At 48.9% G+C, this 25531-nt stretch overlaps 10 protein-coding genes across 10 annotated transcripts; 7 read left to right on the top strand and 3 right to left on the bottom strand.

Annotated features, from left to right (window-relative positions):
• Positions 1-70: 70 nt before the first annotated feature.
• RhiXN_03896 (vacuolar membrane protein) lies at positions 71-1352 on the top strand (the record flags this gene model as incomplete). The annotated part of the gene is made up of 4 exons (XM_043323713.1): positions 71-306; positions 357-627; positions 684-820; positions 875-1352. 4 exons carry the CDS (start codon positions 71-73, stop codon positions 1350-1352), a joined length of 1122 nt encoding a protein of 373 aa, XP_043176132.1.
• A 492-nt stretch (positions 1353-1844) lies between these two features.
• Positions 1845-3164, top strand: RhiXN_03895 (uncharacterized protein; the record flags this gene model as incomplete). The annotated part of the gene is made up of 1 exon (XM_043323712.1): positions 1845-3164. The coding sequence occupies one exon, from the start codon at positions 1845-1847 to the stop codon at positions 3162-3164; it is 1320 nt and encodes a 439-aa protein (XP_043176131.1).
• A 421-nt stretch (positions 3165-3585) lies between these two features.
• RhiXN_03894 (uncharacterized protein) lies at positions 3586-4544 on the bottom strand (the record flags this gene model as incomplete). Its single annotated transcript, XM_043323711.1, has 8 exons — positions 3586-3848; positions 3906-3937; positions 3993-4017; positions 4073-4123; positions 4179-4191; positions 4249-4283; positions 4336-4345; positions 4401-4544. 8 exons carry the CDS (start codon positions 4542-4544, stop codon positions 3586-3588), a joined length of 573 nt encoding a protein of 190 aa, XP_043176130.1.
• A 1113-nt stretch (positions 4545-5657) lies between these two features.
• Positions 5658-7066, top strand: RhiXN_03893 (carbohydrate esterase family 10 protein; the record flags this gene model as incomplete). The annotated part of the gene is made up of 3 exons (XM_043323710.1): positions 5658-5916; positions 5972-6240; positions 6299-7066. 3 exons carry the CDS (start codon positions 5658-5660, stop codon positions 7064-7066), a joined length of 1296 nt encoding a protein of 431 aa, XP_043176129.1.
• A 2156-nt stretch (positions 7067-9222) lies between these two features.
• On the bottom strand, positions 9223-10698 carry RhiXN_03892 (chitin deacetylase; the record flags this gene model as incomplete). Its single annotated transcript, XM_043323709.1, has 4 exons — positions 9223-9726; positions 9776-9985; positions 10180-10463; positions 10515-10698. 4 exons carry the CDS (start codon positions 10696-10698, stop codon positions 9223-9225), a joined length of 1182 nt encoding a protein of 393 aa, XP_043176128.1.
• A 1698-nt stretch (positions 10699-12396) lies between these two features.
• Positions 12397-14232, top strand: RhiXN_03891 (uncharacterized protein; the record flags this gene model as incomplete). Its single annotated transcript, XM_043323708.1, has 10 exons — positions 12397-12596; positions 12655-12695; positions 12757-12777; positions 12830-12864; positions 12913-13039; positions 13104-13131; positions 13189-13332; positions 13389-13611; positions 13676-13931; positions 13988-14232. 10 exons carry the CDS (start codon positions 12397-12399, stop codon positions 14230-14232), a joined length of 1320 nt encoding a protein of 439 aa, XP_043176127.1.
• Positions 14233-14549: 317 nt separating this feature from the next.
• RhiXN_03890 (glutamyl-tRNA synthetase) lies at positions 14550-17382 on the top strand (the record flags this gene model as incomplete). Its single annotated transcript, XM_043323707.1, has 6 exons — positions 14550-14844; positions 14895-14966; positions 15015-15220; positions 15276-15771; positions 15831-16131; positions 16191-17382. 6 exons carry the CDS (start codon positions 14550-14552, stop codon positions 17380-17382), a joined length of 2562 nt encoding a protein of 853 aa, XP_043176126.1.
• A 566-nt stretch (positions 17383-17948) lies between these two features.
• RhiXN_03889 (uncharacterized protein) lies at positions 17949-19410 on the top strand (the record flags this gene model as incomplete). Its single annotated transcript, XM_043323706.1, has 3 exons — positions 17949-18169; positions 18222-18831; positions 18889-19410. 3 exons carry the CDS (start codon positions 17949-17951, stop codon positions 19408-19410), a joined length of 1353 nt encoding a protein of 450 aa, XP_043176125.1.
• Positions 19411-20046: 636 nt separating this feature from the next.
• Positions 20047-22534, top strand: RhiXN_03888 (uncharacterized protein; the record flags this gene model as incomplete). Its single annotated transcript, XM_043323705.1, has 5 exons — positions 20047-20184; positions 20242-20487; positions 20566-21565; positions 21627-22073; positions 22140-22534. The coding sequence occupies 5 exons, from the start codon at positions 20047-20049 to the stop codon at positions 22532-22534; spliced, it is 2226 nt and encodes a 741-aa protein (XP_043176124.1).
• Positions 22535-23006: 472 nt separating this feature from the next.
• RhiXN_03887 (mitochondrial carrier protein) lies at positions 23007-25475 on the bottom strand (the record flags this gene model as incomplete). Its single annotated transcript, XM_043323704.1, has 11 exons — positions 23007-23059; positions 23114-23153; positions 23225-23505; positions 23561-23591; positions 23648-23775; positions 23835-23976; positions 24031-24281; positions 24334-24594; positions 24648-24702; positions 24752-24957; positions 25055-25475. The coding sequence occupies 11 exons, from the start codon at positions 25473-25475 to the stop codon at positions 23007-23009; spliced, it is 1869 nt and encodes a 622-aa protein (XP_043176123.1).
• Between the last annotated feature and the right edge of the window lie 56 nt (positions 25476-25531).

Below are 25531 nucleotides of genomic sequence, written 5' to 3'. Positions count from 1 at the left end.
TTCGGCTGCCCACCAAGGGCCACCATCGCACACCGTATCTCATACTTGTATCGCTGCTAGTCATTCTCTAATGTTTGCCAATGCCCGGTCCATATTGGCCGAAGTTGCTACGGCCACTATAACGTCCTCGGACCCATCATCTACCTCGCCTGCCATCCCACTTCCTATACCTCCTACCGACGTCAAACGATGTCGACTATTGGGTCCTACAGCCCTCGTTGTCCAAGGCCTTATGGGTATATTTGTTATACTAAGTCTCGTATGGAAACGTAACCACGAAAGCCCGAGGAGACCATGGCGCATCTGGTACGTTGACTCTCAACCCGCACTTTGCGGTGGGCTAAGATTCAAAACAGGATATTCGACATATCAAAACAAATAGTCGGCCAAATATTCATTCATTTTTCGAATGTTTTCATCTCCGATTTGGTTGCGCACCACAGCTCCAACAATCCGTGCACATTGTATTTTCTCAACGTCTTGGTCGATACTACTGTTGGTGTTGGTTTGATATATGCATTCCTCCACTCTGGGACGTGGCTCTTGGCTACCAAACTCAAATTAAAAGGGTTCCGCTCGGGAGACTATGGAGGTGTACCTCCTAGCAAGGTCTACTGGTTGCGACAGGTACGTTGCCTTTGAATTCGTTATGAGTATGTAGTCATTAATTACACATCTTATAGGCCACAGTTTACGTGACCGCCCTGCTTCTCATGAAGCTCTCGGTCGTTGCCCTCTTTGCGGTATGGCCTGGGCTATTCACAATAGGCGACTGGCTGCTTAGCTGGACCGACGGGGACGCGTCGATCCAAGTTGTTTTGTAAGCCCATCTCGCACGTTCGAATTATACCTACTCATTGTCTCTATTTTACAGCGTAATGGGTCTGTTTCCTATTGTGATGAATGTCCTTCAGTTCTGGTTGATCGATTCGATCGTCAAGCTAAAGGACAAGTCTCCAACCTTGCCTATATCGTCCATTTCAAATACCGAAGAGCAGGACCGTTTTATGGACTCGAGACATTCCGAATCCGACGATGGCAGCACAACTCCTAGAGGAAAAAAGGAAGCCTCTTCTCCTCCGCCGTCTCCCTCGCCATTGCCGACTCCTCCTGGTACAGGGTACCACTCGGTGCAAGGAAAAGAGGCAAAGGGGAAAGCCAAGCGACGGGGCGACCTTCCAGAGGTTTCGAACTGGCCTTGGGACGATGAGGATGCCAAGCCCTCGGGCAGTGGTCGGAGTTCTTCACCAGGACAGACGAGTCCTCGACCTCGACTAAGCGCGACCACATCCGAGACCTGGTTTATGACGAGCAGTGTCAAGCGAGCGCACACTCCAGAGGCAGACGTATAGTCTGTACACTAGTATATTGCTGGTTTATAAGCATAGAAAATATCTATATGCATACCCGTGGGCTTTTGGCTATTTAATCACCTTTCCGATTGACGCAATGGTGGAGGTTTACGTCGATTACGTCAGGCATGTTTAAACTACAAGCGTTGCAATAAGTGTGGTTCTTGGAATCATTAGAATCATCGTGCGGTGCAATAACCTTCGTCCGATAAAGTCAATCCAGCCTGTTAATTACTTTACCCCGTGAATAGATATGATAGGGCCAATCTACAGAATAAGCTACCATAATCCCCAGTATTGCCTCTTTCTAAATCCGATAGGGAGCTAATCATCACGCCAGGTGTCGCCATTCCAAAATTCCCCACACTCTTACCCCCGCATCGTACCGGTTGAACACCCTACCCCCCCCCCTCGCTATCCGATGACTGTCCGCCCACTAATCGGATTTCGCAGACCCGCCATAAATTACAAGTGACTAGTTGCTAACATATAATGCCCCGCAACCAAACCAACGCCTGCCAACTTCCTGCTACCATCATGTCTATCACCCCTCGTCTCCCCGAAGAAATCTTGCGTCATATTTTCTACTTTGCTACCTTGACTGCACCCTCTTTGCCCTTGTTATCAGACCCCACGGAATCCAGTCCTTTTGAATGCACAAGCTCTGAACAAGAAGCACGAGCGCTTGGACTTTCAACCCGTCGACATCTCAACGCAACATCGCGTCTATTCCACTCATTAGTCGAAGAATATGTTCTCGAAAACATCACACTCAAGTCGGTTGAATCGGTCGACAGTTTCGCAGATTTCGTATCACACGAGCACATCGGCCGGTGGGTCCGCACGCTGAAAATCGCATTTGCAACCCAATGGACGGGTTCGACGGTCCGCCCAGCGCACGCGATCGGGGTCGCACGTATCATCGCCTCCTGCCCTCGCCTCGTCACATACGAGGTCGGTCTACTGTCGGGTGCAGGCGGTGTAGCAACCGATGTCTTGGCTGCTCTCGCGGCCCACGAGTCCCTCAGAGCTATCGGCTGGACGGGCGAAGCATACCCATCTACGGCCGACGTTCGAACTCTTGTCGAAGCCTTGCCGAATCTCGACACACTCTATTTACGAGGATGTAACCCCGGCGCTCGAACGGGCCGTTCGCTTCCCGCACCGCCTACACCGGTACCGGCCAACATACCCTCCCTGAAATCCCTGACACTCCGTCTGGCCGAGATACGCGGCGCAGACACGCTGCCACTCCTCACGACCGCTGACCTGCCCTCTCTTACCCACCTCACTCTCATCGGAACGTTCCATTTCGGAGGAAACGTGGCAATCAATACCGCCGCGCTTCGCCAATTTTTCGAGATCCACGGGCCTCGACTCGAGTCGCTCGACATACGAGACGACGAACGGTTCGCGCCCGTCGCTCCTTTGGTCGAGCTTCTCGAAAAGTGTACGGCGCTTAGGGAGATTGTGTATCCCGTGTCATGGACCCCGCCTCTGTGCGCGATGGACAAGGTTGAGACTGTTGGACTCAGGACTGTTGCCCCCGACTTGCTCATGGCCTCGTTCGAGGCAGGTCAAGCCGGTCGGGCCGCGCTAGAATACCTAGACTCGCACTTGGACATGCTTATCGGAGGCTCGTTCCCCAAACTCAAGACTATTCGGTTCCTGGACGATGAGATGATTGGCGGGTATTCGGCATCCCAATCGATACCGCCTCAGGTCGAGAACTACTTGACCACATTCTCCCAACGATGTTCCAAGTTGGGCATCAAGACTGTAGACTCACGCGGTACTCTTATTTCGTTCTAATTTCTTGGATTGGATCAGGTTAGGCAGGATCCGTGTAGACTATTTTTTTTTTATTTGACATTCGTATAGATAAATTCCTTTAGAGGTAGACGTGTATTGGTTCTAGTGGTAATGTTAATACAATTCGATGGGCTAGGCTGTGTATATGCGGCGAGCTGAATTTCAAAATGTTGCGAAAAGTAGTTGCGCATACAACTTACTTTCAAGTCCCAACCGATGATCGCCCGGTGACAGGGCAAAGGTTAGATTTACACCTTGGTCAATCACCAAGCCAGTTTTATCGGTCTACAGGCAAACTCATAGCGATTTCAGAGTTCAGGTCGTCATCACTCGCTAGGGTTGAAGTTAAAAAGAGGTAACAAAATCAGATTGTACATACTCTACTTCATCTAGTACATTTACACAATCTAAATCTAAAATTCTACAGCCAGCCCGATTTTACACCGACGTGACCCGCAATAGCGTGCGAGTCTTTAGTTGAAGTGCCACGTAGCACCATAGAGACGACCGGAAGCCAACGGAGCAAACTGGGTTGTTTACAAAGCAAAGTCAGTTTTTTTGATGGATCGAAAAACTCGGGAAAGTACGGCACCTGTTGGAAGGCAGAAGGCGAAAGATCGACGTCCCAGAGAGCGCAGCCTTCGCAACGGTCGACGATTCCGACACGGATGGTCTTGCCGCCGTCTTGATACGAATTTATGAGTATGCGATACCGCTAAATTTGCTCGATCCAATACTCACAGGTGATGTCAGCAGTGTGGGGAGTGGTGCAGCTATTCCGGATATTAGACACCGTATTGGTTTTATTAGCTCGACAAGGCTACTTACACAGGGTTATTGTTGGGGTTTCCACCTAAACACAAGTGCTTAGTAAAGAATATCCAAATGCGGTAAAGTATTTAACCTACCGGTGTAGCCTGGCCAGTTGTCGTAGAGCTCGTGAGAGATGGCAGCAACCCCTGTGTCAAGGTAATTTAATACTGAGGCCTAACGATCATATTACAACCTTCTTACATTCAGTGTTCGTCTGTATGAAAGGAGATAATTAATAATGGTTATTTATTGTGACAGAAATGATACTTACGTTCCGCCAGCCACAAGCGCCAAGACCAATATCGACTATTAAAGGGTTAGCTATGTATATGAGTACTGCTTTGAAGCTATTGCATACAGTAAGTCAACTATAGTGGATATGACTGTCAGTTGAGCCAACTCGATAAGTGAAGGGCTACGTACTTGTCCGACGTGGTTACCGGCAGGGTTGATCGAGCGCGCTCCAACCGCAGACTCGGTGATGTTGGTGGGTAGGGCAGCTACACCAGCCAACAAGGAGCTAGCGCCAACAACAGCGGTGACAACAGCAACGATCTTGTTGAACATCATCTTGAGAATGAAAAGTAAGTCTGAAAGTGCTCGAAGAGTAGTTAAGTGGATACGACTAATAGCTGCCGATGTCTGAAATCGCAGCCCTTCAACTCATTTTATACCTTCAAGTGCATACATAAGAGTCATTGAAGATTGAATTGCGCAATGCATATACTGCCCGAGCGCATATGCTCACTTGGATGTTGAACCTATAGCCGAACACCGAGCGGCCCGCATATAGCTGCCGATTCTTGCCATGTGCAGGGTTTCCCAACCGCGAGCTCGCCAAAATTATCGCTGCCAAGCGGGATGATTGCCAGGATCATTTGAACAGTAACTTCCGTGTGCCTTTCATATCGGGCGGAGAAACTAGACCGACTTGCTTATGCCAACATCCTGACACTCCGCACTGGTATTATCTGGGGTTTATTACCGAAGGGTTGGGTGTGATTGTTGCGCTTGCATTACTATTACTTAGCCGTTGGGCCGAACGCTACATGTTAATGCTAATGCGTATCTCTGTGTACCGATGATAGTGTGATATAACGAATATAAGGGTGAATAAGAATCGTCGGGAAAATATCCTAAAGCAGCTGCGATCATGTCGGTGATTCGGCTATATTTGATTTATAAAATTCCCCTAGGCAATGGTGTGAAAAAGAAGCTTCACAATAGCATCTATATCTAGTAAGTATACCGACCAGGGCCATATACCTATACTTCCTAGGCGAGTGCACATGTAGGTTAGTATTAGCTGGACTCGAATTATAAGCCCATTAGTTTTTGGGATCGTATCTTCCGCAGATGCCTGAATTCGTAAACCCGATCAATGCGACGCACTGTAGATAGAGTCGCGTCGCACACCCTTCCTTGCCGCATACCCCTGCAATAAGCAAATAAGCGGCATCACGGGGTGGCGGCTGAGCACCTGGTAATCAAAGTAGCGCTGAGTAACATTCATCTAACGTAATCCCCTTTAATTGTGATGTGCGTGTAATACTCCTTCAGTACTGTATTTGGGAGGTTTCAGATTGTGAGAATACCAAAACTCCGTGGGCGTACGCGCGGGAAACATCTCTGCGCTTTGAGTTACACCACCAAATAAATTACCAATTTAGAGAAAGCACCATGAGTTCGGAAATCAGCCCCAGCCCTTTTAAACCTCTGCCTGGTACTCTTGACCAGCATAGCTCTTCCCCCCTAATATCTATGGCCAAGCTAATTCATACTGAACCATTCCGGTCGCTCTATGTTGGATCCAAAGTTACTACCGTTATTGCCAAGGTTCCATTCTGGATCTTGCTTTACTCCATAGGTGCGGACCGACCTCGTCCCTCTTGGACTTTGAAGAAGACGCTTGCGGTCAATATTCTCCGAGAACTGATAGGTAAACTATCCTACAACTATTTTATTCCTATTATCTAAAACCTACTTTCATGAAGAAATGCCGATGGAAACAGGAGACTTTCGTGGGCGAGATCCTACAAAGGAGGTCCCCTCGCGGGACTGCAATGGCACTCGTTTTATCTGGCTCGACAAAGTCCCCTCCAATCTCATTGTAGGAGAAGTCAAACGGTTCGCAGATGCTTGTAGTACAGAGTCTGTGCGCATTCCAGCTTATGGTTACGGACGATGGGGGGCTGGGGCTGAAATTCCTCTTGCGCACGACGGAGAGAAAGTACTGATGCACATACATGGAGGGGCCTTTGTGGTAAGCCTAAGCACATTTCCCTGTGAATGTCCTTTGCTTGACGTTTCTCCACAATTAGATGGGTACGGCTCATCCAGAAGACCTGACTTCTTATATCCCTCGTGGTTTCCTAGAGTACGGTCACACGACTTTCACTCGTACAATATCGATCGAATACCGCCTCTCTGCTTCCAATCCACAACATACGAATGGACCGTTTCCGACGGCACTCCTTGACACACTTGCGGGATACCTCTATCTTACACGCACTCTTGGTTTCAAACCGCAGAACGTATTCATTAGTGGGGACAGCGCTGGCGGAAATATTGCACAATCTCTAGTCCGCTATCTACGCGATCACCCCGAGCTCGGGATGGGTGCACCGGGTGGCCTTATTTTGTTCTCGCCCTGGGCGGACCCTACTGGAACACACTATGGAGCACCCAATAGTGTGGCTTTCGAAAACTCAAAGAGCGACTTTGTTCGTCCCCAGATAGATCCAGAATCAATGGGCCAGTATGGCCTTCGCTCTCTGCTTGGGAATATTTCCGTACAAGATGCTCGGCAAAACCCATACGTTGCCCCTGGTTCGTTAGAGATGAGTCCCGAGGTCGTTCAGGGTATGTTCAGTGGGTTCCCGCCCTGCTATGTTGTAGGCGGAGGAGGCGAAACTTTACTTGATGCCATAAGAACTCTTCAGGAGCGGATGGCAGTTGATATACCCAAAGAATCGTTTGTGTACGATGAGGTTGCAGACGCTATTCACGACTTTGTATGCCTGCCTTTGTGGGAACCGGAACGTAGCAATACCCTCAAAAATATTGTAGATTGGATTCAAAGGCTGTAGTCGTATCTTCTACATATACCATTGTAATACTATGTACCATAACTTGATTCCATTCTGCTGTGATCATAGCTCGAGGCTCAAGCTGCTCGTGATCTCTAATATCCACCCTTGACTCCGCCTCTATTGTGAAATCATTCCGGTGGAGAAAATAGTAGGTCTGAATCGTACTTGTATTCGCTCTATCCATTTGAATTCACAAGTCATATGCAGCGGGCAGGTTCTTACGGAGGTGAAGGTGACAGCATTATACTGTACAGGAAACATTCGGGATTGCACGCTGAGGTAAAACTTAATCGTACCGATCAAGGGTAATATACTTGCACGAGGGCGGGATAATGCTACTGGGGTATATGCCATACGCCTGACCCAGAGTGTTCATTTACGTTGGAGCGCTGATCTTTCCTATTTTGGGAGTATTGGCGACTGCAATTTAGCTGTAAATTGGTTTACATAGTGTTTCTTACTCATAGTTGAGTTCAAATATCATTAGTCAAGGTCGGAGTAGGGGTAAAAGGCGCTTCCATGGCCAATGCAGGTCGGGGTGTCGAGCTCAAGGTCCAGACAAAGCTAAGCTGAAGCCGCACCTCTCACCATCCATACTAAAACCAGAGAAGCGAGCCTAGTGTAAAAACTCTCTTGGTTGACCACACGAGGCTAGCGCATGCTTAACACACGCACTTTTCAATGGGACCCACTAGATATTGAGGATAGGTGTCCAGTTAGTTAGATTACTGGGTGAATGATTTGACGAACCGGTCCAACGCTAGGTGTCTATCTAGCCTTTTCACGCACCTAGCAATCACCGGATTCCAGAAGTGGTTCAAAGGGGAAGCAATATCAGCGTACCATATTGAAATTGTCAAAGAATTCAATCTTGTGCTATTCTAAAAGTGTCGCCCGAGCTCTGTATTGCCTATCGATATAGACCAGTATTCCCTAATGCCTATGTGTATTCCAATCCAAATAATCGTAAAGCCGAGTGGTCTATAGCTGGCGAGAGCCAAACACTGATGTGGTTGACAGAAGGTTCCTGATCGGCGACAGATCAAAAAAGGTAGCTTATTTAGCCCCGAGAAACTACTTACGTCACGCCAACTTGGCAGATAAATTACCTTCTGGGCTTAATAAAGTTTAAATCCGAGCTAAAAACAACCGCGGTGTCTGCTCAAGGCTTCACAATTTTGAACTGTACATCGGTCATACTCTAGTTATTTACCGGGTGCTCTTAGTCATAGGTCATAGCTTGTGTATAGTTGCTCACTTCGAATTGCGCTGATATCACATCAAGGTGGGTGGAAGGGCGGCTGTGTGGCGCAGAGTGTATGATACAGATGTCACGCCACAGTAGTTCATATAATTTATAAATACCTTGAATATACAATAGAAAAACCAGAATTCTAGCGAGCACCTGTACGAGACGAGTGGGCTTGCGAGTTACACGCATATAGTCAGCCACATCATAGCCACGCCTCCATTCACCCAAGGTATTTCAAGTACCAAAACACAGAACTACCGAATGTATACCAACTCATTCGACTTTTAAGATCTTGAAGAGGCAGTGCCTACTTGGGGTAATCTGATGAATAACCAAACCTTGATATGCATAAGCATTTTAATTATGGCACAAATGAATAGGTTCTTGTATGCTAAATATGATTCCTGTTGCCCAATCAATGCAAAATACCCCAAACACTGTACAAGGTTATAATGCTGAAAATCAGTGGGTGTGTTTAAGTGAGAATTGAGCTGAAATCAAGATCAATACATACTGATTTTAGGTATCAATTCTTCCATAGTCTGATTCATGCTGAGGGAGGCATACTAATATTGTAATTGTCAGGCCATATCCTACTGACAAAAGGAACCTTTTACTGATGTACTGATTTTCAGGATCTTATCACACCACAGTGAAAGAATGATCAAGTCGTGAATTTTATTCTGCATCAGTAATGCCTGCCTATCTCACATTAAAAAAGAAAATATCGAGACAGACAGTGTCCAAAACATCAATCACCACAGCCATAAAATGTTGGCATAAATAAGTCCATCAGGTCGGTAACCTGATGAAGAGCAAATGACACAGAAAAAGTTCAACCCAAAACAAGCGTCACGGATACAGAATGAAAATACTAAACCGAGAAATCGTCTACAGTCGATCAGAATAGTGCGACGGACATGGGGATCACCGCTGCTAAACTAAGCCATGCTGGCCAAGCAGCATTAGGGAGTGCAGCTGAGTGAGACGATTCGGAACCAGAGTTCGAACCGGAGCCGCTGCTCGAGTTTCCGCTGCTCGTAGAATTACTGGCAGTGGTGGTGGTGGTTGCAACAAGAGTAGGGACGGGTTGAGCAATTCCAACGGTTGTTACCGGGCTCGTATTGTCGGCCGCATTCAGATAGAAGGAAGAACCAACGGCATCCGGAATGGACTTGGCAGTCCAGCCGTTCTGAGCAATCAACGGGAAAGTGTCCATAAAGATGCTGACGGACTGGTCTGAAAGTTCGTGCTCAAGAATGCATAGACCCGGAGACTTGGGTCCACTGTAAGCCTTCTGCAGTATTTTTGTGGCACCAGCAACGGTTTGCGTAGCAGGCGTCTCGGTAATCGCCCAGTCATTAGTGTCATCGTTCCAGATCACAGTGGTCAATCCCAACACCTCCTATTTGATTGTTAGTGATAAAGAACAGCTTCTAGAGGTTAGAACATACTCTAGCAATAGCCCTAACCCGGTTGTCCGAGTCGCCGTAAGGTGGGCGCCAGAAACGTGGAACGCGGCCGCCAGTCATATCATGAATGATTTGCATAGTCCAGGCAAGTTCGGCCAAAGCCTCCTCGTTACTGAGCGTGGTCATGTAGCGATGTGACCATGTGTGGACCGCGATATCGTCACCGTTCACTTCGAAGGCCTCCGTCAATAACTGATAGTTCTCAACAATGTTTTGGCCTGTTGAACTCGATTAAATTGGGTTATTGGAAAAAGCGAAATCATCTACTTGCCGATATAGAAATGAGTGGCCTTTTGGTTGTTTTGACGAAGGAATTCATAAAGCTTCTTTGAAGGCTGATTCGGGTGTTTATTAGTTGCGCCCAAGAACTTCCAGGGACTACTTACTGGAAGAGGGCCATCATCAAAGGATAATGCGACAATGCCATCGGGAACATCGTAAATTTGACCATCACCCTTGCATTGCGACGAGCTGGAGCAAATAGGCTGCTTGGCTGGGTCCATTTTACCAGTACTGTTCGAGTAAGAGGGCGCAGCTCCACCACTCTGTTTGGCGACTGGAACGTTGGTAGGAATGAGACCATTCGATACAGCCTTGTTCAATGCATCAACCCACTCGGGCTTAAGAGTGTCTTTAGTCGCCTTGCCAGCGGGATATTGTTTTGCCCAGTCTATGTATACAGTCAACAAAGCCGTGCTCCAAACGGGAGGGTGTTACTTACTAGGAGAGCCCGGGGTGGGTGCGGTTGAATTGCTCTGACGGGCAAAGAGGGTATGGGCAGGGTGACCGACTTCGTGAAACCACCTGGCGCCCAATGATCGCTGCTCAACATGAACGTGCTCAATGGGGTGAGCGAGCACAGCAGGGGCAGCGAGAAGGGCAAGGAATGCAGTGAGCGTGAACATGACAGTCGTAAAGTGACGCGGTCGAGCGAGGGGAAGAGTCGCTTGCAGAATCCGGAATGGGCGCCAAGCCTTATAAAAATGCGGTGTCTCTGCCGGATCGGAAGGGTGTTGATGTTTGAATTGAGAAATGACAGGGGTTTCAAAAATAGACCACAAATAGCCAAAGAGGGATCTAATCCAGCGAATATTCACTCGAATTACACACCGTCCGAACGAGAGAGGAAAACTCAAGACACACAAGGGAGCCCGTTATTCGTTGCGCTCCTTCAAAAAGGCTGCCAACCTCAGGGTCATATCTCGCTGATCGTTGCCGAATCGACTTCTTGTCACCGAGCAACCAATCACGGTGATCCCCAATATCGCCTCGCGCCGATCAAGCTTACTCTTGGCCTCGGCGCTTCCTTGTCTCTAAATATACCCTCGGGTAGAATATCTCACTTTTAGTACACAAATGGCCAGCCATGCATCGATTGACTATATGCTGCCTATTTAGTAGAGTCTTTTTAGAATATGTTCTCTATCGGTACACAGTTTGTATTTTCCCCCACTCCATAACCCAACCCAAGCCGAGATTCTTAGCTTGGAATCTCAACCCAGTGCCGAACTTTGACGTGGATCAATAGCGCTATTTAGTGACCGGCGGGCAGTGTCATCGTAATATTGAATTCTTTTACCAAATCAATGACGATAAGGGAATGTCGGATAAAATTCCAACACGCGGAAATTTGGAAGAGAATATGCGAGCTCGAAGGGGTTATTGCGAATAAAGTTCTCACAGGATATCCGGGATAAGATGCATTCTCATGCAACAATTTCTTTGCTAAAAATTGGCCTCAAGTTGTATAAATCGAGCAGACACTCCAGGTCCCAGTAGTCTAAATTTGTACCTCTGCCAAGCCGACCAGTGTATAAATTTAGCATGAACTGTATTCATCACCCGACCTGCCCGTTCCTGTGTTGATCAACAAATGAACGCGTCCTGCCAAACGCGGTCCACGCCGATAAAACTGACAATACATACGTAACGTGTAGCCTTGAAATACGCTGAAATACCTCAACCCGCTCAGGTACTAGGAACAATACGGGTGTTCCGATATGTGTGACTCGGCGCAACAACAATTGTTGACAAGAGTTGTGTGCATGTAGAACATCCCTAGCAACACACAGGCGCTCATACGCTTGGCCTCACAACAATCAAACGAAGCCCTCATAGAACAAAAATATTATTAATGGTACGGCTTGTGAGCCGGCCGACCGTTGTACGACCTCTGCTCGTTGCGAGTATCCACCCGAGTAGGCTTGGGGACTACCTCGTGTGTCGCATCCGAACTAGCCACCTCGATACATTCCATTGTGTCCTCATGGTGGAAGCACTCATCTCGACTCTCGGTCGCGCAGGAATCATGTCACACCCTCTGCCCAATGATATCATCCCCACTTCCAACCAATGTAGAAAAAGCCCCATTTGGAGTCGCTATGTGCAGAACCGCAGTGCCAAAAAATTGAAAAAAGTATAAATTTATAATAACACGGTCACATGATCTAATAATCCGAATATGACCTCATCTGGGCGTCACCTCGATCCTCATATGCAATAAATCCTTTTTTCAGTTCCACCATCGTCGAATCTTGGCCAAATCATTGGCACACCTACATCCTTTGTAGCTTTTTGTAAACGAATTTTATATTGACAACTAGATGCGTCTCCCGGACTACAAGGGCAAATTTCCTGTTGGTGTCACTACGCTTACAAAACCGATTCGACCAAGTCGTGTGTGCGGCAGCGCTCGCTTCAATGGACGGCCTGCACTTAAATTAGAAGAGATAGCATACAGTGTGTATTATCCTACCACCGACGACCGGCCCCATGGAAATCGGGGTGTTAACTGGCTCCCTCGGTGAGTTCAAGCTTTGTCATTATGCATGTGTCGCAAGGTCGCTAATACGCTCACCTAGACCGTTGCACATCGCGACTGCTGGCTGGGCAAAGTTTGCTTGTACGTACCCCAACGATATATTCACATGACACAAAACAACGCTCACCCGGGCAATGTTTAGCCAGGTCTTACTGGTTATTATGTAGGCTTGCCCGGCCATCCATACAGGACTGGGCGTTAACAGATTGATACAGGGCCATTGGTATACTTATTTGCACGATTCATTAAAGTAAGGACCGGATAGTGTGCGTAAAGTGAGTCACTGACTTTTCAGTAGCTTCCTGCGTACGCAGATGCACCACTAAGACCACAGATCGAATCTCCGACGTCACGCGAGACCGATTCCTCTGCTGAGACACTTACAAACTCGACCGCTAAATGGCCATTAGTTATATTCTCGCATGGTAGCTAGTTTCAAAAAAGTTTTTGACTAGGTTGTGCCTATTCTAAATTCTTTACTACTGATAGGTTTGGCTGGTGGGCGCTTCACGTACAGGTAGGTGTGGTTCAAGCGCCCTGGTCAATATAATAATTTAAGATTGTATATTGCAAGTGACTATTGCGGACGGCTTGCTTCTCAGGGAATGGTTGTTATCGCACTGGAGCACCGGGATGGAAGTGGACCCTCGGTAATGCCCACAGATGAAGAGACAGGAAAGCCAATTCCAAAGCTCTACTTTCAAAATGACGATATTAGGTGTGTATTCAATACTGGTCTTATTTACACAACCCTCACACCAAGTATCTTAATAGCTGGGAAGAGCAGCCAAAGGGGAAGCTACCTCTCCGAGTAGAGCAACTGAAATTTAGGATTCGAGAAGTTTACGAATCATATGAATCATTCAAACACATTGTTCAAGGGAACCGGGGCGATACAGTATCGATGGATAATTTCTCGGGTTGGGACAGCTTCAAGGATCAAGTTGATTTTTCAAAAATTCTATTGACAGGCCACTCATTTGGGGGAGCTACATCAGTGTGTCCCGTTTATTTGAATCGCGTCAATCAGTGTTTACTCAATACGCATTAACCTCGCCTAGCTTTCTCTTTTATCTAGTCCCCCACCCGAAGGCCACAACCAACTTCCTATCGACAAGGTCGTTTTGCTTGACCCTTGGATGGACCCACTTCCCCTCCCCGGCACACTTCCCGTTGCTTACGAAACTCGGCCTCCATTACTGATTATGAATAGCGAGGGATTCACCCTATGGAAGGAGCATTTCGAAGTGCTACAGCAAGTAGTATTTGATTGGAGAAAATCAGGAGGTGACGAATGCGCTAGTCTAGTTACAATAGGTTTGCATATTTGTCTATTTGATCATCTCATATCAACTAATGCATCGGCGATCCAGTTCGCTCACAGCATCATTATTATTCGGATTTCGGCGCATTTATGCCTTTCGGCAAAGCCCGAGAACTGGGACTTCTCGTACTAGATATAGCTCACAAACTAACCATGGCTTATAACAACGGATCACTTGCGTCTGAACTCAAGGGGAAGAGATCCATGGAAATCAAGCCTATTCCTGGTAAAGACAAGTACGGAGAAAGCAAGCGGGAAATAGTTGGGCAACCTGGAGAAGTTATCATTCACTAATATAGTCTATCGGATCTATAAAGGCTTGTTGTCTCGAATTAATACACGCTTGTACGGGCTTTGCTTGTTATTATCCGTGTGGCTATAATGTGGCGCAACGCTAAGCGCCATTTGGACCCTGATCTAAACCTGGCAAATCATCCCAATCTCCACTTGGATGACTAGCACCTGACAATCACTTGACTCACTTTACGCATTGTTATACTAAAGACACTTCATACAGGGGGATTTTTATAAATACTTCCAGCTCGCAATCGTATTGTATCTTCGCCCCAAACCTCGTTGAAATTTTCCCCATACGCAACTGATTGATCAATATGCCTCCCAAATTCGATCCAAATGACCCAGCGGTGGTGGAGCTGATTTCACTATTTCAGTCAATCGGTCTATCTTCTGCAAAGGCTACCGAAGCGGCTCGCGCGTCCAAGGCGGCTACATCGCTAAAGGAACTCATCCAGGCACATGGGCTTGAGAGCAAGGGTCTTGACGAGAAGCAGGGGGCGCTCGTCACCTCGCTCTCGACCCAGGGTGCCAAACTTGGGCCGGCCGAGAAGACATATGCCGTTGACGCGATCGTTGACCGCCGCCTAAAGAGCGGGGAACAGCTTTCTGGTATGCGAAGCGCGGTGTTACGATTGCTTCGAGACTGATTATTGACGCAGCTGCCATCAAGTATCTAAGTAATCACCCCGTTCCTGTAGATGATGCCGAGTTTAACAAGGAGTGCGGCGTTGGTAGGTCTAGTTGAGTATACTTGTATGGCCTGCTGATGGTCAGGGCAGGCATTGAATTTTCACTGAGCGATATTGCCGAGAGAGTGAATGCGTACATGTCATCCAAGGCGCCTGCCAGTTGGTCCGCTCTGAGCGGTGCCATCGGAGACCTTAAGTCGGCGGAACTCAGATGGGCCAGCCCTCTTGACGTCAAGAACGCTGTAGAGAAGGCGTTTACTGACTTGTTTGGCTCCAAGGAGGAGGCGAAAGCAAAGGTGTGCTTCAGTTCGGCTCTGCTAAGTGTCTTGACATACTTATCCCTTGATGGAGGCTTCGAAGGAGGCCAAGAAGCCAGCGGCTCCAGCTGCGGCAGCGTCAACTTCAAAAGGCGAATCGGCGCCCACAAGCTCTGCAGCTCCAGAGCGTGTCGTATTCGAAGAAGGTTTCCTAAAGGCGTTGCACAAGCCAGGAGATAACCCTCAGATTAGCCCCAAATTGCGCGATCAACATTTGGAGGCGACTGGCGGGAATGTCTTTACTCGATTCCCGCCGGAGCCGAACGGCTTCCTACATATCGGTCACTCTAAAGCCATATTTGTTAATTTCGGATACGCGGCACACCATAACGGCAAATGCTACCTACGATACGACGACACGAACCCCGAAGCCGAAGAGGCGATATACTTTGAGAGTATATTGGAAACCGTGCGCTGGCTTGGGTATGAACCGTACAAGATCACGTACTCGAGCGATTACTTCCAGGAATTATACGACTTGGCTGTGAAACTGATCAAGGTCGATGGGGCGTACATATGCAATTGTACCGGTGCGATCCGCTCAGACCCGCCACATGTCTAACACGCGACTAACGCCATGTATGGACAGCTGAGGAGATTAAGGCAAACCGCGGGGGTGAAGAGAGAGGTCCCCGCAAGGCGTGTGTGCATAGGACGCGACCGATCTCAGAATCATTGGCGGAATTTGAGAACATGAAAAATGGAAAATACAAACCTGGCGAGGCCATCTTGCGTATGAAGCAGGATCTCGAGGACGGCAACCCGCAGATGTGGGACCTCATTGCGTACCGCACGTTGAATGCCCCACATCATCGCACAGGGACCAAGTGGTGCATATACCCCACATATGATTTCACGCACTGCTTGGTTGATAGTTTCGAGAACATCTCGTGAGTAATTACCCATGGTGATCCAATCACAACGCTTGTTAATCTTGATTATTATGTAGACATTCGTTATGTACGACCGAATTCATTCTATCGCGAGTGTCATATGAATGGCTGTGTGATGCCGTCGAAGTCTACAAACCTAGACAGTCCGAATATGGTCGATTGAATTTGCAGGGTACTATCATGTCGAAGCGCAAGCTGCTCAAGCTCGTCACTAAGGGTTACGTCGGAGGTTGGGACGATCCCCGACTCTACACCCTTGTGGCATTGCGAAGACGTGGTGTTCCTCCGGGTGCCATCCTGTCGTTTGTGGGAAATCTTGGTGTCTCGACCGCAACCACGAATATCGAGCTGGTCAAGTTTGAGCAGACCGTGCGTCAGTATTTAGAGAATACTGTGCCACGATTGCTCATGGTTCTTCGGCCCCTGAAAGTGACGATCGAGAACCTGGCTGATGATTACGTCCAGTTCATTGATAAACCACTACACCCCAAAGTTCCATCCCTCGGTTCTAGCCGGATACCCTTCACCAAGCACGTCTATATCGATGCAGAAGACTTTAGGACAGAAGATTCCAAAGACTATTTCCGTCTCGCTCCCAACAAGACCGTGGGTCTTTTCCAGGCCCCGCACCCGATTACATGCGTATCTTACAAGACGGATGCGTCGGGCGCAGTGACGGAGCTTGTGTGCCGACTTGAGGATGGGTCTGATGGAAAACCCGTGCCAAAACCTAAAGCATGGATCCAGTGGGTCGCGGAACACACACCTTCCGCCAGCCCGGTGGTCATCGACGAAACACGCATATTTCATTCACTATTCAAGAGCGACAACCCTGCGGCGACCGATGATTTCCTCGCAGACATCAATCCAAATAGCCTGGATGTCATCAAGGGCGCTATGGTCGAGGTTGGGTTTTGGCCACTTGCCAAGCGATCCATGTCTGATGCTCTCAAGGAAAGCCGGGAGCGAACTGAAAAAGCATTGAAGGAGGAATCTGTAGGAGAGGGCGTCGGGTCTGGAGCTGCCGGTCACAATGACACACCAATGCCGACGGCTGAGCAACTGGTCGGAAACGAAGTAGTCAGATTCCAAGGACTGCGGGTGGCTTATTTCGCCCTGGACAAGGAGTCGCGCCTTGGTTGTTTCAGCGAGCCAGATGGTGCGACACCTGGGCGTCGGGAGGGTGACAAACTTGTGTTAAATCGAATTGTAAGCCTCAAGGAGGACGCGGGGAAGAAGGCGGTCTAGGCGGGCTGCGTACGCGGCGCCATGGTGCACATGCGCGCGCAAGCGGGCGGCAATTTGTAGCAATTAAACAATAATAGAACGAATTCCGAGTTTTACACAGGATTTGTTGTGCCACTATTGATGTCTGAGAGTCATGGAGATGACAATGAGATAGACCAACCTGGTACCCAACATGCGCAAAGAGAACCCGGCGGACCACAGCCACCACTGACTATTGTCTCCCACGGCGCTTACTACGGATGATCTGCTGAAGCCCGGGCCTGGGAGCGGGTCTCAATGACATCGAACAGTAGGGGCAGAGGCCATGCTCAATACTCGTGTATCATAATTCTGTCGATCCTATAGACGAAACATCGGCGAATGATATAGACTTGGGCGTAGCGAATAATTGTCAGCGGTGATGGTCAAATGGGCAAGTTTCACTTTCTGTTTCCTAATCGGGGGTTTGAAATTGGTGGCTTCAGTCCCTCATGGAACTATAGTCTGAGGGGTGGGCCATTGTCCGAGTGTGTATTCATAAGGACAGCCCACAATGATCGCTCCACTCAACCCTCTTGCTCAACAACATGACTTCTACTCTGCTGTCGCTGCCATCGGAGCTCCTGCACCAAGTTGCGGTATATCTTGTATCAGACAGCCATGTCTCGGACATTGTCAACTTCACTTCAACGTGCGGTGCCATGCGAGCATCCGCCAGGTCTCTTCTGTTCCGTTCAATGACTGTCTCATCATCTTCAAAACTGGAGTCTCTTTCAAACGCAGATGCTACCATTCTGGGATACATGAGGTGAGTCTAATAATTAACCTGTGTTAACTGTTGCTAATTTGAACGGGAATAGGGAATTTAATATTCGATTAGAATACGATTTCTTCGAAGCGTTTGCGGCCGCTTGTGACCCAACTGCGTTTCCCCAATGCACGGCGCTTCGACACCAATCCGTCATCCCCGCACTGGCACGTATCCTCCTTAGCGCCCCTCAGCTGGCGTCGCTACGAGTCCAGATCCCAGAGAACACGGGTGACTCATGGGCAAGCGCATGGACCGAGTTACTCCGCCTGAACACCCAAGGTCTCCCTCTAGGAGCAGCACTTTCTCGTGCCCTACCCCCAAACACCACTTTCCCCGCACTCCGCACTCTCCACCTCGATGGTTTGGCCCAACTCGCCCCGTTGGCTCGTATGACTCCCAATCTCGTGACTCTATCCGCCCACATGTGCGAAGGATTTTCCGAGGCAGCCTCTCGCGAGTTTATCGAAAACACACTGCCTCTGCTCCCAAACCTCAACGAACTTGCGTTCGATCCCTTCAGTTTACACTTTGCCGGGTCCGGATTAAACGTTCCAAAAGAAATTGTTGCCTCTGCGTCTCAACTTCAGACTCTCGACTTGCGATCTCGAGCGTTTGATTATGGTACGGGACGTACCGAGTGGCGAACGACCGACCAGATCGTAAGTGGTAACTTGTTACATCACAGAGATCAACTCTAATCATTCGTCTTGCAATAGGATCCTCTCGACTGTGTTCCGGCCGGCTCGAAACTGAAAGAGCTGTATCTGCCTTTCACTCCATCAAATGCAGACGGTGGAGCCGTGGTTTCCGAACCCCTCAAGGCGAACATGCGCGATGTTAGAGCCCGTGAGGCCGAACTATTGGCGGTGGTTCAACTTGCGAGCGCCTCGCCTCTGGAAAAGGTTTCTTGGCTACGGGCAGATGGCGAAGAGCCAATCGAATATTCGATCGAGCGAGATGCGCAAGGAATCCCGGCTGACATCAACGTGCTCGGTGCCAATCGTGTCGAGGAAGAGGCTGCGCCCGAGTCCCAATCAGGTCGCGTTCCTCCCTTGAGCGGATTCGCGTCTATGTTGGCCAAAGCCGCATCTAGCACCACCCTTCACGCCGCCGTCGTGATGCTGTTAATTTCTGATTCATCGGCCCTGTCTTTCCCTGTTCCGAACCTATTTACCAAGCCGGCATTGCTTGCCACCGGCGTTGCATTGGGCCTTGGCTATCGCACCCTGCCTTTCTAAACGACTACTTGACTCAATTCGCTACGCCCTCACGGTTTATTCCTTTTCGACTATCATGTATCCTTGTGTCTCGACCAGCATTTGCATTTGCGGATTATCATTATTCTTCCCATCATTTTTTGTTCAAATTGTACCACACTTTGTCGCACACATACCTTAATTCAGTTGGCTCCAACTTTTATGTACCTGCATCACCATGTATACCTATTTTTTCGCTTATGAATGCGACTGCGGTGATTGTCGCCCACACGCTTCTTGCCGAGTGACTAAAGATACTGGATCTCCAGTATCCAGAATAGGACGTAAGATTAACGGGTACCGGGGCGTTTCTCATCGTGGTTGTCGCCAAGGGTGCGATGACGCTAACCATGCTGCCGATTCAGAAGTAGCCGTGCATAGACATGATGCGACAGTCTCTGGAGGGCGATATTGGCGCACACTTCCTATTCTAGTTTTTTTAAGGGGGAAAGGAGCGACAAGCTGAAACGGCACGAAAAATTCAAAACTACAAACAAATAAGTCCGGTTCCCTCCATACATAATAAGCGCTGAGAGCGCACATGGCCCTGATAGATCCCCCTTCTAATCCACGACGTCGTCGACGCACAATCGCACATACCCACCCGACCGCTCTTCAATGAGTCTGCAGCAATACGCATGCAGATGTCTTAACATTACTATCACGAGCACGACTACGAAAGTGAATGGGGATGTTGCTCCAACGAGCCCCGTTCACTTTGAGAAAGTCCATGTTGGCGACGCAGGTGTGAAAGTGGTAAGTCTCCCACCAATCCATTAGTAGAACGTCTGAAATATAACTTTGTGCAAATAGTCTCATAGTCAGCTTACGCTCCGTCGACGGATTGCAGCCGAAGACCGAGGAGCTAAGATTCAATGGAACACGGTATCATGTCTACTATGTCGCACGACAGTATACCGGGTTTCGAGCGAGGTCTCAACCGATTTTGAACTGCGTGACGGACTTGTGGTCACTCCCGGGGAGGATTTTGCAGAGGGCGAGATTCTGCGTGGCCGAGATGGGTTCATTGAGATCAATCTTGGCTTAGAAGGTTGCATCGTAAGTGTAATACGTACATTCCCCACAAGCTAGCGGAGATCATCTTCGGCATGTACTTATGCGTCTGTATTAATCTAGGATGCTGAAGCTATATCTGCAGCACGTAATGAATCTACCAAATACAGCGAAACCTTTGGGCTGTTGTTGCCCGCCTCTCCGAAACCTTCCACTCTCCCCAGCACACCTCAGCGTCCTTCATCTCCTCAACCACCTGCTACTCCACGTAATTTCCTTCCCACGCTTCCGCCGTTGTTTCACCCACCTCCTTATTCCCCGTCGCACCCTGTCTTTGTTCGCCTGTCCAAGACGGCCTCAATCACATCTGCACGTTACCGAGCGCAAGCTGAACAAGCAATTGAAGCATTTATCGAAGGACAGGTCGCACAGGTCCTCGAGAAAGAACGCCACCTCCGTGGCCAAGTCGAAGTAATTTGGAGTAAATGGAGGGAGAACTGGAAGCAAGAGGCCGATTCTGAATCTCCTTCAGAGGGTCATCATCCTACTCTTAGCGGCGTCGTATCAATGAGAGAGTTTAGTCCCACGCGAGCATCCGAGTCTGGCCCTGTTGGTGCTCAAGGGTCTGTTGCGCCCCAGGCTGCACCTGCGCGCCGGACCTCGATGCATACTCCCGGTCCATCCATGCTCTCTCAGTCGCTCCGGCAGTCCAACTTCGTGCCACCTCCCCAACCGGTTATTTCTACACCGTCCCCAGAGCTTCCTGCCCCTGTTAATGGCGTAAAGAACCCTCTGGATGATTCGTTCGCTATATCCGTGTCTCTCCAAATAAGGAATATAGACGCGCTCCGAGCACGTGAATCCGCTAGGGATGTAGAGGAGAGGCGGCGTAACCGGTTGAGCTTGGGCGGTAGGCCCAACACAACCCCAGCCGTGCCCGAAGAACAATCGCTGGAGGATGACAAGCATGTGACCTCAACATCTCGAAACGGCGTGGCCGAAGGCAAACGCAAGGTCACGTTCCAAGCCGATGTCAAAGAAGAAGATGGCGGGTCGCAACCAGTGTCCCGGAGAGGCGGTAGTGCTGATGGTACTGATGAGCATGAAGAGCAGACAGAGACACGTGAGTACGGGCTTTCATTCATTGAGCGATCCCGGATTAGTTAATTTGGCGAATTTGGTAGCGGCTCTTTTTGATCTTGATGATGATGATGATGAAGAGTTTAATCAACCGAGCACTGAGACTGATCAAACTGCGGATACTACACCCGACGAGCCGACTACGCCTCGTGCCGTGGCTCAACTCAAGGCAAAGGCCAAAGCCAACAAAGACTTGCCAAAAATAGGCAACAAGTCTGCCGTTCCTGCCTTGCTTACCGTTAACCTTGGACCTTCACCTGCTAAGCCCAAGGCATCACTCAAGTCCCCGCCGGCAGCAAAGCTGGAAAGCCCCAAGACACGAACTGCGCGACCGGGTGAAGATAAGCTTCTTGAGCTTGTTGCGGCCAACTACCCTTCTCACCGTGCAGCTTGGAGGCCAAACGGCAAAGCCTGGGAGCTATTCGACGCCCGAAGAAAGCTTGCAGATTCCCCAGACTCGGCATCAATGACCAGTAGCGAAGATTCAGGTGGTGCGTTCTGAACATGACACATTGATGGGTCGATGGAGACTAATGTCCGGGGGTGTGTATGCGCAGGTGCAAAATGGCACAACCCTTCACAGTTTGCGACTTCACTCCCGATCGGGATAGCCGCTGGTCCCCTGGCCTCGTCTGCTGAGCGGGAGCCGAAAACAAGCTTGCACAACGAGCCTGGAGCGCTTGTCCCTCCGCTGCGGCTGAATCATGAAACGCCGAGGCAAACACGCGAACGCACTTACGCGCTACGTGACCTTGCGAGGTCCGTGGATCCCGGCCCAGCCCTTGAACTACAGGCTGCAGAGGATGCAGAAGAAGACACTGATGAGGAAGAAGAGATTGATGCAGTCGGCGAGATCAGTAACGCCGAACGAATTAGGAGGCGCACTATGAGGATTGTTCAGCGGCAATCAGGTGTACCAGATGCTGGGATGTGGCGAAGTGTGGCTTCTTGAGCGAGCGGCTAGCGTTCTGGCGGGTATATGATTATCAGTCTAGCGGTCGATATTTGCTTTTTAGCGGACGTTTAGCTGGTGTGTAATTTTTTGTATTTCAAGGTGTGTGCAAGTCGATGCAAGTGCTCTAGGAGTGAACCTTGGTGTGTTATCATTGTAAATTTGTACTCTAATGTAACCGGATGCCTCGATCTGTCTTACGCATGGTGCAATTGTACAATCTTCTAATTTATATTCGCACATACTTGCCTCACTTTTGGATTGTGTAGAACGGACAACAGACTCCATATAGTTGGCCACGTCTAGTGTTCTAATCCATCAAATTGAGTTATTATAGACGCACAAGTATGATTGGCGATAATGAAGAAGCAGTACCTAACAGTGTGGGATACGGGCAGAAGCCAATACGTGAAAGAGTATGGATATCATGATGCAAGTACGTCTTTGATAATAGCGGGATATCCGTAAAACTCTAAAGCGAAAGCGGAATGACCATTTGGATTTGAGACCGATTAGACGCCGAGTCTGAAATAGCCCATCGTTCAGTGGATCTGCGTTGTCCCGCGGACTCATACATACCTGCGTTTGCTGGTCTCATAAACCACATAAGATATCGAGACTGCCGGAACAACCTTCATAGAGTATAATAGTCAGCTAGATGAGGAGCTAAAATGATTGTACCGGGCCAACCTTTGCCAGAGTTGGGAGCAAACCCTTGTAGAAACCTCGCCATCCTTCTTTCTTCATAGTCTTTTGGGCTACATCAAGGATTCCATCATAAACTTGGGGGTGACCAGATGAACCAGATGCTTGTAGCCGAGTGCGTACGAGATTCAGTGGGTATACGGAAGTTGCTCCGACCGAACCGGATATGCTGCCGAATGCGAGGAGAGCAAGCACGCCGGGTTCTGATATCCCTGTTGAGCGCACGTAGGCCAGCTTGAGAGCTTCAAACGTGGACATATCGATTGCTGTTCGAACGAATCGCTATTAAGGGAAATCTGCATTGATAATAACTTTACTGACCTGAGTATGGGAATACGCCGACTAAGCCAATCTATTTGGCGTTTAAGCTCGATTGGTTTGTTCGCCATCAGTTATTGTGTGGCGTACCGTCAATCCGCGATAGAATGCTCGGGTCCCTCCCATCGACCAGAGTCGTTTGATCGCCGGTAGAACGGGTTGCCTCCCACCGGTTGCGCTCATCATTTGGGTCTTGAGGGTTTCAATCGGATAGATGGCTATATGCATTGGGATTGAGTTGATGATCGTGGAATCAGCAAAGACTATCTCCGCTCACCCAACTGACTGGTAATCCCACCGATTCCTCCGGATATGAAGCGGCTCGTGCCACTGATGTTTCGTGAATCGTCGACCTTATCAACGTACCGCGCAAAAAACCGCTTGGAAGACTCATATGAGAGAAATTTGATTGCACTTTCCTACAAAACACCTATTATAGGCGCCTCGTACATTTAATCAAGTTATTTACGCACCGGAAAAATCTTGACAATATTCAGCCCATTTCCAACCCAAAATGCAGCCAGTCCACCCTCAGCATACAAGTGTGCTATTGCACGTCCTATACCCCGAGCGCTCCCAGCTGCGATGTCGGGAACTTTCCCTGCAGCTTCAGGCCCCGAAACCGAGTTTGCTCCCTGCCGTTTAAGACTGTTGACCAGGTCTGGCTGCCGGGTAATGAGAAAAACCTTGAGGCGATCGAATGGGGCGGTTGCCGTCCTTGACACTAAGCCAATATCAGTCCGGCAACTAATTGAACGATATACGCTCTAATTCACCAGCACCGGCGATACCACCAGCCAACAAAAACTTAATCGCTTGCTCTCCACCTAGCCAACTCTCCCTAGATTGCTCCTGTTGTTCCCTTTCTGCTGTTAAGCTTTGTGTCGAGTCTTGTTCCTGATGAGCGTCCAATGAGGGCGGGGGAAAGTCAACACGTTCAGTAGATGGAGGCTCAGGTAAACTCAGTCCCTGAGCCGTGTGTCGAGCTTGCGGTTTTATTGGCGGAGGTCGATCCTCTGCCGATAAACTGACATCACCTGTTTCAGTCAGTGGAATACTTGGTTCGGTAGATATGATTATCAACGCATACCCTCCATATTAACCCTTGCGACTCCTCGCCCATCATCACCCAGGAATTTCTTCACCTATCGTCCGAGTAAGGCAATTGCTATTTGTGGGGAAGATAACACGAACCTTATAGAACTGATAAATTTCGTGTGTCGAGGCCTTTCTTGGAAGAAGTAGTAAGAAGTCGCGAAATTCGGGAAACGTGATTCGTCGGGAATGGGGTGAGTCGGCCAGGGCAGCCATAAAATCAGCAAGAGTGGCCGTGTCAAGCTCCAGTCCAGCTTTCGATAATGCAGTATCCAGCTCTCCGGCATCAAGATGACCATTGCCGTCTAAATCAAGTTCGTCGTGAAATATTGTCCAGAGCTCTTCAATGGGTCAGTCTCGGATAGGGCTCCCAGCCGTTCTCAAAAAAGTACTTAGACGTACCAGCTTCTTTTGCATTGGCATAGGAAATAAACCCACTCCAGTCTACCTCGAGAGCGTGTGGGTCCACGTCGCGTACGGACGTTGGGTGACGGCATCGACCAAGTAATTCATCGTCGTACATCTTTCGAAGTTGAGTAGCACGTTCGGGAGTCAAGTCGTCTACATGCGCCAATGCTATGGGCATTACTGTCCTAGTCCCATCCTTCTGAGAGTGACTAGTGGGAGGTAATTGCTCCCAGAGTCTTCTAAGCCGCTTTTCCCTATCGTTTCCCTCGGCTGAACGGTAATCTTCCAATTGAGCTGGGATATTGTAGGGGCTGGGATCACATCTGAGCGGAGGTATAAACGGCCTGTCCGCGGTTCCATTCAGAGTGGCCTCGAACAGAGCACTTCCGCTCGACAGCCGGCTATTTCTGTTCATAAAGGGAGGAAAGGATCCTGTTGCGGGTGTCACAGCGCTGGGATCAACGCGAATTT

This window comes from Rhizoctonia solani, chromosome 1 (genome assembly GCF_016906535.1).
Source record: "Rhizoctonia solani chromosome 1, complete sequence".
Lineage (NCBI taxonomy): Eukaryota > Fungi > Basidiomycota > Agaricomycetes > Cantharellales > Ceratobasidiaceae > Rhizoctonia > Rhizoctonia solani.
Note: the sequence above shows the minus strand (reverse complement) of the source record. Positions and strands in the feature narration are given on the sequence as shown.